Source organism: Capra hircus (assembly GCF_001704415.2).
Source record: "Capra hircus breed San Clemente chromosome X unlocalized genomic scaffold, ASM170441v1, whole genome shotgun sequence".
NCBI lineage: Eukaryota > Metazoa > Chordata > Mammalia > Artiodactyla > Bovidae > Capra > Capra hircus.
The window spans coordinates 46,581,718-46,597,611 of NW_017189516.1; the positions used below are offsets into that span (position 1 = coordinate 46,581,718).

At 40.8% G+C, this 15,894-nt stretch overlaps 1 protein-coding gene across 1 annotated transcript in view; it reads right to left on the reverse strand.

Annotated features, from left to right (window-relative positions):
- Positions 1-3,595: 3,595 nt before the first annotated feature.
- Positions 3,596-15,894, reverse strand: part of PTCHD1 (patched domain containing 1) — a 51,428-nt gene continuing 39,129 nt past the window's right edge. The window contains exon 3 of the mRNA XM_018044009.1: positions 3,596-5,425. Within this exon, the coding sequence (XP_017899498.1) occupies positions 3,771-5,425 (1,655 nt within the window). The 3' untranslated portion in view covers positions 3,596-3,770. The remainder of the gene's footprint in view (positions 5,426-15,894) is intronic.

A 15,894-nucleotide genomic window follows, 5' to 3' on the forward strand; every position in this document is an offset into this window, starting at 1 on the left:
ATTAGGCACTCAGTAAGTATTTGATGTATTGAAAGATAGTTACTGTATTATCGCCATTTTACAAATGAGAAAACAGATTCACAGAAATCAAACACTACTATAAGCTGCAGGGCTGCTTTAATAGGATCGGAAGGAATAAAAAGCCATTTGGAGGAGGATATCATTTGTGTCCAAGAGGCTCTGCCTCACACCACACCCCCCAGGCGGCTGCCCAGTCCACCCGTTCTTGAGATAGACACAGCCACGCTTCATTGCTGGGGCTGGAGGAAAGTGATGTCATGGTCCCAGAATGCCACTTAGAACAATTGGGTAGTGGTTAGTTAAAATAAAAGAGTTATCAAGGGCCTTGTTCAGAGCAGCATATTGCATAAGTAACTGTAGCCATGGAGGATGGCATCAGATGGGATTATCTCACTTCTGCCTGAAAATTGAGGGAATAAAAATGGTAGGACAGGCAGGAGGAAAACAAGCTAATACAAACATCACAGCCAAAGCAAAACAACCCCCCCAAACCTTAAAATCCCCAAACCCCAAAACCCAAAACAAAACTTATGAGCTGGAACAGTGGAGAAGGAGTTGCATTGGCATTTATCTTATTTTTTTTTTCCTGTGGAACAGACATACTCTTTTTAGCCTGAGGAGCCCTCATGCTGTTTGCTGGGCCATTGCTATAGGACTAACAATAACGCCCTATTTCAAGTATCATTTTCTTTCTTGCAAACCCCAAGTTTCTTGTGAGTTTACACCTTTTGCTGTTTCACTCATTGAAAGAATATCACCCTTACCCTGATTTTTCTTTTTTTCCTTATGGATGGCCAAGAAAGCCCAAGTATCAGTTTTTTTCTTTTAGTTGAGCAGGAGAAATATTTCTGATGGATGGAATATTTTCTTTGGTAAACAAACAATAAATAGCAACTCAAAACCAACCAAATCAGTTTCTTTGGTAAAGTGAACATTAATGTCTTGGTTGGAATTAATTGAAAAAGAAAACTTTTGCAAGTGTTTGCTAGGATTGTTCCCTCCCTCTTGATAGCAATTGTAAAAGTAAAACTTCATGAAGTAAGGACTTAAATTTGCAGGAGATGTGATTCTGAGCTATTTCTAAAATGTCTTATCCATGGTGGGGCTAAACCAATGTTATTAGAACAATTATTAATAATCAATATTAACAAATAAATAATAATGATCTCACAATAAATAATAAGTAGTAAATCTTGGCATGCAGAGTCCCCCAGTAAAAATAATTCATTCTTTTCACAGTCAGAATTCCATAAGCTTTGATTTCAAGTGCTGAAAAGAGAAGTTGACAAGTTTTAAAATGCCCTTCATTTAAAAATACAATATCCCAAGGTATACAGAGACCCAGTCAAGTTGGAAAACTACTATCTGTCATAAAATAAAGTTCCACACTAAGTCATTCTGGTTGACCCAATTGAATGCTTGAATTCTCAACAAAATCCACTTAATTGGTGTGTGTGTTGTATCAATTTTGTGGAGTCACTGTAACTCAAGGTACTCCACGTGGCCAACACTAAATCAATGGCTGATTTAGAACACATTTTTCAGAAAATGACTTAGCAACATATGATTTAGGAATAAAACCAATCCCCTCTTCAGCTGTGTTTTATCAGTAACCGCCTAGTTGCAGGCCCCTTGGAGAGAGAATTGATCGCAGATCTATTATGAGAACTTGCCCTTTCTCGAGGATTGCATTTGTCCTTAGATTAAAGCTCATTATCTTCTAGTTGAGTGCATAACACGTTGGTATGATCACTTAGTGTGTTTGCAGGAGAGATTGAACAAGTGTGTAATGCACTAGCTATGATCCCCTGCACATATATTTAGAACTGTGTGAACAACAGTACATGAAATAGAAAGCACAGGTTTGCACTTGGTGTAGTTACATCTGAATCATTTGGGCATTTTTGCTGTCTGGAAAGACAATGGTAAACCTAAATCCCAAACATTACCCAGACATTAAAAAAAAAAAGTCTGCCTTGTGGCCAATAAGTCCTATGTTTCTTCCTTGGAAATGTACTTTGAAGGGAGTAATAGCCCTCTTATGAGAAGATCTAAAATTGGCCTGCCCTGTCTTAGGCATGCTGAAATGATGGAAACCCTCCAGTGGTGTGACCCTGGGTGAGTCGCTTTATTCTCCTAGGTCTCAGTTTCCTCCTCTGCAGGGATGGGGAAGTTGCACAGTACGTCCGCTAAGGTCCAGAAAGGCAAGGTGCTTTGGGGAAATGCTTATCACTACAGATGTCTAAATAAGCTACGTCTCTAAAAGGGAAAAATACTGTAGACATTTGCCTCAAGTGTGACCAGGTTTTAGCTTCATTTTTATAGACTGAAAGAAATGCAGGGATCTGGGGTGACATACACAGCCTCTTCAGATCAAACCATTTCTGTTTAGATCCTGTAGATACTGCAAGCCCACAGTATAAACATCTAGGCTTGATAATGTACAAAAAGGCCGTGCACGGAAGGAGAGAGGGCACCAACGAAGGTGTAGGGGGGCCAGGAGGATTAAAGTGCAGCCGGGTGAGCAGGAAAGCTTGACTGTCATCATTGATAGATTTATATTGGTGATTACATCTTCCCATCAGTTCCATTTTTGTCATTTTCAGCCCTTTGTGTCTTTGCCTGAAGTTCTCAGTTTCAGGACTTACACAGTTTCAGGACTTTTCTTCTCTGTGTCTCTGAGCAGGCAGGTCTCCTGAGCAAAGGTGGACTGGCACTACAAGTGGCAAGCTGTGGCCGATAACTTTTCCTTCCTCAGCTATGCGTGGGCAGATGTTGTTTCTGGGCATCCATGCAAAAATGCATGTAGGGCCAAACCACAAACAGCTGTACCAGCTGGCCATTTTTTTGTTGTTAAAATGGAAACACTGTCTCTGGGTTCATTTAGACACCTGCTTTTTCTCCATCATGCCAGGTATTTGGGTTTGGCTCTGTGGTTCCGGGTACTCAGAGCCTCCTGCCAAAAGCTGCAATTACTATTGCAGATCCATTTGGTGACAAGTGACAAAATATTCCAAAATAGACTGGCCTTAACTTTGCATTACTGAAGCTGTCACTGGTTTAAAGGTATATTAACCAAATCATACAAACATTAAAAGTATATTGATGGTGGGTGCGTGGGGGGTATGATAAATTAACTCTCGACAAGAAAACTGCCTCACCCAGGTGACTTTAGAGGTGACTCAGTTTCAGCCCATAGGTGATGGCCATTCCACCGCGTGTCAGTTTCTGAGGTTCTGGCTGCTTTTTCTGGCCAGAACTTTTACAAGCATCTCCTTGGGGTGTTGGGGAGCTAGATGAGATGGTGAAGACCTTAAACCATAGACCCTGCTTGGAGCTACTGCTTTGCAAAAGTTCTGGAAGCCTTATTGTTTGAACAGTGCTCAAAGCTATTTCTGCCTTGGCAGCTGACCTTTCAATCAGAAGGGTTTTGTCACCATACCAGCAACATCTGCAGTGTGAATAAAATAGGATTCTGCTTGCTAATAAGCTTTCTCTTATTCAATCTTAGTTTAAGAGACTATGAGTCTCCTAGGGTGTGTGTGTGTGTGTGTAAGTAAATTTTCTCTGATGACAACCTTTTGTTTTAAAGGTTGACAATTTCCCCATTTCCCCTAGTCCTTTACTGTTTTTGGCAATGCCTGTTTCTTATCCTTAAAAACCAAAAAACAACTTTAAATGTGTTGCCATGAACATCATCCCTTTGCTCTTGATAAGACCTAGGGTGAAACTGTAACAGGCAGATGCCCTCACACTGTTGTAATCTGGTCAACCACTCGGGTGCTATCGATATCCACCATTTCGACACACTCAATTTCCTCCCGATTTTCAGGATTTTTCTTCTCTTTCCTTTTTTTCTTAGAGGGTGGCAGGAAAGTCAGTATCACAGGTAAAATGGCAAAGCAGTGAAAGAAGGTGACCAACGCTATTAAAAACAAGCACCTGAACAGTGTACAGGTCAGATTTGAAGGCACAGCTGCAAGAGGAATCAGACCAACAAGATAGCAGAGGTAACTCTGTAAAATCGCTACCCCATGCACTTCCAGGGCATTTTTTACCCACTTCGTTCTTGTGAAATCCTTGCCCAGAACAAAGGTGGATAAGAGTGGAGCACAGTTGTCAATTGTGTAGTTAATTCCATATATTAAGCATAGCACGGAAATGCAGTCCAGTTGCACTTTCCATAATGTCATGAAACCTATAACTCCAAACTCCACGGACACAACCGTTAGAGTGAGCCAGACGTTAATCAGAGAGTCTGCCACCAGGAATGCCGAGAAGAAGAGCAAGAACAAAGCACTGATGCAGGAGTTGTGCAGGGGGGCTCCCAGGGAGGAGGCGTATCGATCCATGTACACGAAGGACGGGTTGAAGACAATGAACTTCACCTTGGAGGTGACAGAAAGTCTCCTCAGGGTCTCCAGGAGATCATAGAGTTCTTCTCTGTTCGTTTCCATGGTCTTGGCCACCAAGAACATTCTGGAGGCCACTACGTCAACCTCATCATTATACTTTTTAGAGAAGATTATGTCCTCTTGAAAATGGGAAAATTGGGGTGCTTTCAGGAAGGAATTTCTCAACATGTCTGTGAAGTTTTTCTTAGGCAAGCCAGTGGACACATTGAGTTTCCGAAGGTAATTTAAGTAGCTCTCAAACCAGGATATTCGCACAAACCCCTTGGTGTATTCTAGCACGTCTTCTTGGACACTAGTGTTCCAGTATTCTATAGACTCGTATATGTAAAATCCAATCACCGGACTGTAGTTGCTAAAGTACTTTTGCTGGGCAGTAGTGTACTCAATGGTTTGTGTCGCCGTCGCTACGATGTTACTAAGGTCTGACCCTTCACTGACCTGCAGATAGCCCATTAAGGCAAAGGAAATATAAATAAGGTAAAATAGAACTACAAAAGGCTTGACATAGGTGTTGGTTATCCAGTCACAGTAATAGCGTTTGAGGAAACATACCAATAGGTGACTCTCGTAAGTGTTCGCTTCCTCACCGTCTGCAGTGTCCTCGCTGAATCTGGCCGTTAGGAGAAACCTGTACCATGCCGGCTTCTCCTGCAATGCCTCAGGCTTTGGGACTTTCCTACAGAAGATACTATGCTGGTAATTGTTTTCTATGTAGCCAGTGAATACCAGGCTGGAACCATAAAACGAGAGTACATAGAGGTAGTTGAAGAAAATTGCGATACAAGAATTGCAGCAGAAAATCCTGGCTGCCTCAATGTTCGTGAAAGGGCTGGCCCCTATGCCGAAGGTGACCAGGTACATGGCAGTGGTGAGAGAAAAGGAGAGCATGGAGTCTGCATAGACTGCTGCAGTTCTCTCTTTAACATGTTGGTCTTCTCTAGTTTTCCTCCAGGAGGATAACATTTCAAAAGTCCCATATAATCCATGACCTGAGGGGGCAGAAAAAGACCAGATCAAAAGTTTAAAATACTAAGGTCTCTAAAGAGGGGAACCGACTTGGTCCTGGGGAACAACTGGGTCAAAGGACACATAACCCATCCTAGCGGTGACAGGTCAATGTCAGTGCTTTCTCCTGTGGAGACCAGACTTGTGTTTTGATGAGTCAGACATGTTAAGGGAGAGAGGGAAGATAGAAGAGCTAAGATCTTCATGCTTCCTTCTGGCTGAAGAAAGCTGGGTGGACTTTTGCCTAAGAGATCTGAGTAGACTTGCACCTGTGTCTCTTGGGGCTTATGCACATTGATGGTTTAGGACTCTGGTTGCAGTTTTCAGAGTATTTGGTTGGTCAACACTCCAGAGAGGATGCCTGGCCACTCAGCATTTGGCTTGTCATCCCCACAAGGCTGGAGGTTAGCACAGCGGAAGGCAGTGGGCAGGGGGTCTGAGTTAGTGTCTCATCACCTCATTTAAGTTTGGCCAAGTGGAAGGCTTTAGGGAGAAAGAAGCGCTGTATTTAATCTGAGCCTTGACAGGAACTAAATCACAGCCTCTTTTTTTTTTTCCTTCTTCTCCAAGAATCAGTGCAGGATGCAATAAATCTGAGAAACAGAGGGGAACAAAATAAGTAGGGACAAGTTTGTGTGAACAGGAAGGATGGAAGAAGGAACAAGATTCACAGGAACTCTCCCTGCAGTGGATAAAAATGAATTCAGGTTGAAGGTTTATGGCTTGTCTCTGGTCTTTGGGGACCTGTCCAATCCATTTGGGTTGGATGATGTCTCAAGCTAGTGGCGACTGCTGGCTTCTTTACACTACTTGGCAATGGCCTCTGAGGGCCAGGGCCGGATCAGTAAACTCTCTCCTGAACTACTTAATGCCCTTCCTCCTTGGTTAGTATTCCAGTAACCCTGCAACAGCAGAATTACAGTGAGTGCTCCTGTTTGACTTTACTGCCTGCAACTAGATCTAGTTTAACTTCTCTCATCTCTCTTGGTGGGGGCCAGACATTTCCCAGAGGGGCTTCCCTGGGTTTCTAGGCCACCGTAACATTGAAACCTGCCCCCTCTCCCACAAGTGACCTGTTGTGGCTTTCTCTCACCCCTGTCTTGGCACTGGGATCTGCAGATCTCATTTTCTGCTTCTCTGCCTTGGCATATTCAATCCCATTATTGAGGATAATAAAATCTCTACCCTGTGGTACAATCGTCTTGTTTTTAAAAAGGAATTTAAAATCTCCAGCCAAGCGTAATGCTGAGTGAAGTGAGTCACTGTGCTCTTGTGTGTACAATAACTGAGCGCTCGTCTGCCCTCGTGCCCAGGCTGGTATTTATATACTGATTGTGAAGTCTTGGCCTCAAACCCACACCCCCATTTCACAGTCATGATATAGGCCTGTTTCCTCAGAGGAATTTGGCATTTATCTTAATTTACTGGGCATCATTTTATAGCCACTTTTAGAGGTCAGGTCAAGACTGTCAATTTGATAACTAGCACCATGACCCCTACTAAAGTGAAGACACCTAAACTCCCTAGACAAGAAGTAAAAAGTCCACTTGTTGACTGGCATACTGTTTTTAATTATGTTTTAGATAGTTAACATCTAGTCTTAAGAGGGAAAACTGTTTATTAAGTTTGTTTCCACTGGGTTCTCTGGAAGGATCAGCCAACCTTTGATTAAAATAACTGATCCCTTGAAATGAGGGTAAAGAAAGTACCTCCGAGGCACCTGCCCCCTGGGGAAACAGTACTGACCATTTCATCTGGGGCCAGGGAGAATAAGTTCTGATAGGAAAACACACTTTAGAGTTTCACTGAAAGGCAAATGGAATTGTATAAGTGTTTTCTTTCTAGAAAGAAAAAGAATTTTTAAAACAAGGCTTTGGTGCTGAGTCATTAAATGTGGTAAGAAAATAAAGATGCATAAAGCAGGATTAGAATTACTGGTATGGTAGGATTTAAATTAAATCTGTTTTGCAGCCCTTTTTACAGTGGGTATGTTTTATAATGACATTATCTGGCCCTGACTCTTGTTGGAAAATACAATAAGAATTCCTTTATTACCTTGGTATTGAATAATCTTAGAAGCTAATTGAGAAAAGGATTTTGAATTAACAGAGCTATTAGGTAAAAGGAGTAAGACTTTTGAGGGTCCTGAATGAAAATAATCAAACTCAAGGAATGTGGAAGTAGGCTGTTAGTGTGTCTCTTGAGTTCTGTTGCTGCATTTTTTTGAATACTGCTACAAAATTTTAATGTTATAGCAAAAAATTCAATACAATATTCAAAGAATATCATACCATATCAAAGATGTTTATATCAGGAAATCTCCTAATCAGCTGACTTTATTCTTTTTTTAACTTTTTGGTTCATATTGGAGTATAACTGATTAACGGTGTTGTGATAGTATCAGGTGAACAGCAAAGGGACTCAGCCACATGGCTGCTGCATTTTAAATGCCTTGTCCTTCTGAGTCTGATCACTTTCCTTGCGCATGACATGTTCTTGGTTCTGGGGGGCAGTTCCAGAAGATTCAGATTTTACTCATAGGGGCTTTTGGAAACTCTGCTTCTCCTTCATTCTTCTCAGGGGTGTGCCTGCATGACTTAGAGAGGCCAGAAGAGGAGGCCATGAGAAAGAGTCTGTTTTACCTGATCATTCAGCCTTTGTTGCTAGTGGTTGTTGGCCCAGTGCCGAGGCCCCCACCATTTCTTCTGATAGGCCAGACTCTTGTTTCTCAAGCCCACCTTCCCACTAGCAGATGCCTACACCCTCAACTCCAAATTCTAGTTGTGCACTGTCTTTAGAGAACTCTTTGGATTTCAGGGACAACTGGTAACACTTTACCTGGGCCTCCTCACTGAAGCTCAGTCAGTCAAGGGGGGAAGGCATACCAGCATGGCTGCTGGTGCCTCCCAGGGAAGAATAGCCTGGAGTGCCTAGCTAGCACCAGACCTGATTCACAGCTGGGCACTTGTGTTGAAGAGGTTAGCCTGTTACCGTAATGGAAGCTCAACTGTGGGGCTCCTGTTCTCTGGCCTGGACTCCAGGGAGACATGTTCCATAAGCTGTAGGACTTGAAGAATGCCCTGTTCCCCAAGAAGGCCTGCTCTGTCTGTCACCACAGCTGAATTCCCTTTGGTTTGACCTTCACAGGATTCTTTTAAATGCAACCCCCTGTGCAATAGTTGTCTATTGAAGCCACTTCCCTTTACTCAGGGGAGTGGGACAAAGAAGGGAGATGGGGAGGGAGGGCAGAGAACATCACAGGTAAGAGGATCTCACAGAGACTTAACTCCTTCACAGTGTTTCCTGCAGCCAGCCCTGGGCTTCATTTTGATATCCATGTCAGAAACTGGGCCAGTGGAAACCAAGGAAAGGCAGGGAGGAAAGATTTGAGGAGATTCTGTTCCTCTCCACTTTCTTCTCTCAGCAGCTGCCTCCCAGCACCCAGGGATCCTCCTCTCTTTTGGTCCCTGTACTTAAAGCTGAAGAGTTACCAGAGGGAACTGTTAAACTACACATACTGATGCTATCAAATTCTGAAGGCAAAGAAGACTTGAAAGCATTCAGTTAGTCTTTGAAAAGCACATTCAAGATGTTTGTTTCTGTTTTGGTTCAGTGCATGTCTGTATAGTTAAATGCATATGAACACGTCTATCAGTGTGCGTCAAGACATACACACACCAGTCCAAGTTCTAATTATTCATGAGTGACTGCTTTGTGGCAGCACAGGCTTTTAGCCAGGCCCTGGGATAAGGACAGTAGAGCTCTTTGCTGGTGTTCAGACAGTTTGTACTAGGAATGCAATTTAAATTTTATTAGCAGTAGACTTTGGGATTTTCATCTAGTAAAATCAAATACTAAAGGGTTTAGGCTAATCAGTTTTATTCTTTTCCAAAGAATTTTCTATCTTTTTGTGCAGTTACCTTTCAGATTTTGGAGGCAATGAAAAGACAGCACAGATGATAAATAACACTAATGGTGGAAAATCCTCCAATCATTTAGAGTGAGTCTCAGGAATACTCACAAATTAAATAAAATCTCACTCTTACCCAGACTCTTTTCTGGGACCTGACTGAAGCCTTCAGGATTGTTTACAATCCACTGACCCAGGAATTGACAAATGAATAGTGTAGTGTTCACCTAACTTTACCCAGTAGATACACTTCTGGAAGGTTATTCATAAAGTCAATGATATTTTTAATGTATTTAATGGTTTTGCTATCAGAGGCAATCTGGGTGATTTGTTTTATTTTTTGTCAATGAATATCATAGGCAAATCAATCTACTTGGTACACTGGGATTTTGTAAGGCAGATTTTTCTTGAGGCCCAGGACCTCCTGCCTTCTCCAGCACACAGAGCCACAGCACAGAGGCTAATGCCTTTGGGCTCTCCTCGCATTTTAATCCTTTAATCCTAGCAGGATTTCCTCATCCTGAGTTCCTACAAGTAAGGAATAACTGAGAAGATGGGGAGGGGAAATGGGATGGCTCTAAGTTTCAATGTGAAAACATTTAATATCAGGAGATAATAAAGCCATTTATAGCATGCCTGGGCAGTGCCAGATTTCCTATATGAAAATAAAATTACTACATTCTTCTAGAAAATCCATAGAGTATAATGAATGCATGAGCAAAATCTGCTTAAAACATATTTTATTCTTAGACAAGCTCCACTAAGTAGCTCATGTTTATAAAAAGCTTTTCCTTCCATGACATCCACATAAATTCATGGTTTTTTTTAAAAGAAATTTAAAGTGTGTATGTGTCTGGCTTGAGTAACATTTGTTTTTAGAGAGAAGTTCATTAATTGGGTTACATTTACACTTTTACTGTTATAAACATTTACTTTCTATGCTGAGTTGTTTGGTTTATCACAGCCTGTTTTGTCTCACAGTTAAGAGTGAGAGTAAAGGTGTACTTTGCTTAAGCTAAGACAGATGCTCACATCAGGGCAAATACATACAGCTAAACTCTTTCTACTAGAGGCTTGTCGCATTTTGGTAATTCTAATCACAGCATTGACTTTTAATCTGAGAAATGATTTCCTTCACTCAAGAGCTGCAAATAAGAGTCCAGGAAATGAATAGCTGTTTTGTGTTTAAAGATAAAGTATTTACATTCTCTGTGTGTGTGTGTGTGCGTGTGCACATGCACACACTATATAAAATCAGTGTGCACAACTGAAGCTCATAATATATGCTACGGTCACTGTGTGATATCTCTTCATACAGAAGACATATGTAGTATTTGTATATGTGGCATATCTTATTCAAATACATTTTATATATTTACATATAAAATGTGTGAATATATACTATATAATATAGAGAGAAATGTACTGAATTTCTCTTCAAACATTCAAACAATATGTATACATAATATGTTATAAACACATAAAATATATATACACAACATGAACTTATTATATATCACATTACATATAATATAGGTAATGTGATGTATAATATATATTATACACCCAGATTATACACACACACACACACACACACACACAGATATATGCACAAAATGACTAGTAGGTTGATGTGCAATTTATTTTACTGGTGAGGAAGAGAAATGTTAGTGTTGTTCCATCTACATTTTGGTTCATGGCTGGTGAAATAGTCTAGGTGAAATGCAGGGTTTCCTTGACAATGACTATGAATCTGCTTGCATCATGAGCTACTGCAAATCCATCTGGTCAATACTACCTGGCCCCAGCAATGACTTTCAGAGATGTTAATCCAAATGCAACAACCAACTAGGTGTCCCTCCTTTTTTTTTTTTTTTTTTTTTTACCAGCTCAGTGTCCTTGATTTCAGCTGTGATACCTTCATGGAATCGGCCACCCCCTAATCCCTAGACTAGCTGGCTAGACCATCCAGAGGATGCCCAGGAGACCTGGGTCAGAGACGAATAGCCTTGCATTCCTCTGCCTGATTGTTCTCTGCCTCCCTGGACTTGTGCCCCTAGTCCCATTCTTGCTGTCCTTTGTGGTTAAGGATAGAACAATAAAATGTGTCTGATCCATCCCCTCAGACCTATTTCTCCCCATCCACCTTGTACTGTAGTATGACTGGTGGAAGATAAGAATAAAAAGATGAGAACTAGACACAAAGTAACACAATATCCTTTTAAATTAGTCCCACAGTGATCATAGAGCATCACAAAAAGGATATTTGGGGAAAAAAACACTTTGAAAATAGTATATGGAATTACTCTCTTATTTCAAATCAGATGTAAGCAACAATGGGAACAACAAAACACCTATAAATCAGTTTTTTTTTGCAGACACCATAGAACCTGTTAGTAATTTATACCTAAGCAGAGTATTTCCACAGCATTCTTAACATACTTTTACTCCATCATGTCGATTGTCATATTGTTGCAAGTAATGAACATATACCATAATGTAGGAGATTGAATCTTAAGAAATTCCTGCTTTTGGACATCAAAAATAGCCAGATATTGGCACCAATTTTGTAGGTGAAGAATGGTTGAATATTGACAATTTTGTATTTGCTTTGAACTTTAAGAGTTCCAGTTCCTTAGAACTAAATTTCTTGTGCTGGACCTTTTACCTCTTTGTAAGCCTGAGCTCTGTATACTGCACCACATTCTAGTTGGCAGCAAATAAAAACAATTTCTCAGAGAACTGAACCTTATCTTCTGGTTTCTGCTAAATACAGATAATCTTAGGATGTATACCTGAAGGAAGCCAAACATCCTTGCTATTAGTCTCTTCCTAGCATTTAATCGGAGAAGGCAATGGCACCCCACTCCAGCACTCTTGCCTGGAAAATCCCATGGATGGAGGAGCCTGGTGGGCTGCAGTCCATGGGGTCACTAAGAGTCGGACACGACTGAGCGACATCCCTTTCACTTTTCACTTTCATGCATTGGAGAAGGAAATGGCAACCCACTCCAGTGTTCTTGCCTGGAAAATCCCAGGGTGGGCTGCCGTCTATGGGGTCGCACAGAGTCGGACATGACTGAAGTGACTTAGCAGCAGCAGCATTTAATCACATCCTTGCTTCTTTCCTATCCTTGAATTTGAATGGCCTGGCTGGATAATTTAGAAGGAAGAGGGAACCTTGGATCTGACATTAGACCTTCTCAAAATCCCAAACATTTTAAAGGGCTTGAAGAACATTTTTCTTAAAGAATATTTTTCATCTCATCTGATCTTGGAGGCTCTTGTATCTTAATAAATGCAAAGCTACCCTTATAAATTAGATTACCACATATAAACTAATATTCAAAATACCTTTCAGCACGACTTCAATTTTCCCCTTTTAGCTGTACAGAATTTACATGAAACACCAAACCTACCAGATGAAGAAGGAAGAAAACCTTCCTTCTGTTCCCTTCTATATTCCCCAACATTCCATTCCTTTCCTGATTTGTGTCTAATCAGCAAAGCTGTGGAAATATTAAGCCTGTAAGGAGAGCTGGCATGTACAAAACCTGTGCCAATTTCTTAAATCATACCCAACTGCCGGGCAATGTTGTAAATCCTTATCCCTTAAAGGAAATTCCATAATAGATTAACATGATGAGTGTCAAATGTTTACAAATGGCAGTTCAAGTACCTCAATGCCTGGTGTTAATATAGTTTGGAAAGAAAAGATATTACTTTACACACAAAGGGTGTGGATGAAATAAGCTCCTCTCCAAAGTATAATAACTAAAAAATGTCAATGAGCATTTATGATACTGTAGACCTTTAAGAATTTCAGCTCTAAATAAACTGATCTGACTCATGGACAGGGGTTTTGGCAGAAGTAGGGCTGTCTAATATGCCTGACACTGATTAAAAACATTCTAAATCCTGATGTATCTATGCTTACATCATTGCCCAAATGATTCATCTGTGTAGGATATATTCTTATTGCCAGAGATGTCATGTATCGTCTTGGCTACAAACACACAGTCACATCCCATTATGGTGAACTCTCAGAGTTTATCCAAATCCTTTCCTATTCTGGAATTTTGTCAGGTTAATACGGTTTGACACACGTGGTCTTAAAATTTTCCATTCTAAATCTGCTGCCATTTTGGCATTTGGCTGGGTCTGGCCTTAAGTGACCGGCATCACACTGAGAATGTTTAGTTTATTGAATTTTAAATCTATAATTGTGTATCACATTATAGACCTATTGTCAGCCAAGGAAATTTCATCTGGAAAGGACTAAGAGATTTTTTTTCTAAGATACCTTTCCTTCTAAAAGAAGCCATATATTTTTTAGTTTTATTTGACTGTATATTAATACCACAGAAAATCAAGAAGTTTTGCTTAAATCTGCTTAGTTTAAGCATAACCATTTGATGCTATAGACTGGCAAATTTAGGAGCTGGACAAGTTTAGTGAGCCACACACTGCAAAACCCTTAGCACTGCATTTCTTCTTGGTCATTTGAAATATTTATTGGCATTTTAGGACTGGTCATCAAAAAAACAGAAACATTGGTACCGAACACAACATTTATGAACGTGCTCTTGCTTAGATTTCATTTTACAATCAAATCTGAGAATGATGAGTTTATCTGAGAAATACAGAAGGGCAGCCATCCTAAATCCAGGTGCTGCTGGCTTTACGAGCATATTAAGCACCCATTACATGGTGCAAAGTATTTATTGCAAATGGGCCTTAGCTACTAAAACACGTCGCTTCCTTTCATGTTGTGACTAAGTAATTTGAGATCTCTTTGAACTGAAAATGTACAGAAAGGTTGTCTACTGACTGTCAGCAGGGAAAACTGCCATCAAATCAATGCATGTGACATTCCTCACAAATTACAAACAAGGGTTTTTTGGGCACTGCAGCGCTTGGTCTCTTTCGCTACAGATGCTGGGTTTTTCTGAGTTGAATTAATGTGAAATTCACTGATACTAGGTCTTGGTGAAGTTGTGGCACTACTCTTTCTGAATTTGTCTTTTAAAGATGCTCCTTGGCTAGCAGCATCTTTCTATCTCTTCCATCCCATCCCTCCCCATACCAGTACTGTCTGGTGTATTCCTTTTTGCATTCAGTTTTGCTTACAATATTTAAAACTTCTTTAAAAAGGACAAAAATAAATTTTAAGAGATTTGAAATACTGTGATTTCTTTTACTTAATAAAATTCAAGACGTCTTGAATATTTAATTTCATTTTTACTTACAATGAAATTGATTTTTAGTGAAATTATGGGGAGAAGTTTTAATGTTACTGTTGTATTTTGCTTAAAAATTAATTTTAAGAAGCTCTAAATATTGTAGTTTTACTGAATACAATTAGTTTTTAGGAAGTTTTAAATATTGTACCCTTCTTTGAGCTCACGATAATTACTTAGTGAAGTTGCTCAGTCGTGTCCGACTCTTTGCGACCCCATGGACTGTAGCCTACCAGGCTCCTCTGTCCATGGGATTTTCCAGGCGATAGTCCTGGAGTGGATTGCCATTTCCTTCTCCAGAGGATCTTCCCAACCCAGGGATCGAACCCGGGTCTCCCGCATTGTAGACAGACACTTTACCATCTGAGCCACCAGGGAAATCACTCAATAATTACTTAAGAGTGTCAAAAACCAGGAATGATACTTCTTTTTCTAGCCCTAACATCTTTTTTCCTCACTTAAGAACCTGTCTCCCTTCAGTTTCCTGTGAACCCTTATCCCTGTTTATCTTCCTCCCACAGAAACAATCACAGCAAAAAACACTGTATTTTTAAAATGAAAAGCTAAAAAAAAAACAACCAAACACCCCAAGCATGTGACTAATCATGAGCAAAACATCTTAATTTAAATCTTGACTCAATCCTCTGTGGAAGCTACTCACAGCCACTCCTTACTCAGGCTGCAAGGAACCACCCTGTATTCCACCATTGACCCACATCATCTTGAGGTTATTTTAAAGAGGCAAGTTATGCTGCCATCTTAGCAGACTGATTTCAGGAGGAAGTATAGCAGCCTCCTCCTCTGCTGTGTTCAGCAGAGATGAGTAAACTGATCTGGTAAATTCACAGCTCTGTCTCCACACAGTGCCCCACTTTTCCACAAAAGCTACTAGTATATGTTTATTGCTTGGGTCTCAGTTCCTGCAGCTGCTGCTGCTGCTGCTAAGTCGCTTCAGTTGTGTCCGACTCTGTGTGACCCCATAGACGGCAGCCCACCAGGCTCCCCCGTCCCTGGGATTCTCCAGGCAAGAGCACTGGAGTGGGTTGCCATTCCTTCTCCAATGCATGAAGGTGAAAAGTGAAAGTGAAGTTGCTCAGTCGTGTCCGACTCTTAGCGACCCCATGGACTGCAGCCTACCAGGCTCCTCCGTCCATGGGATTTTCCAGGCAAGAGTACTGGAGTGCTTTGCCATTACCTTCTCCACAGTTCCTGCAGAGCATGGAGTAAAAGTGAAAGTGAAAGTGGCTCAGTTGTGTCCAACTCTCTGTGACCCCATGGACTGTAGCCTGCCAGGCATCTCCAT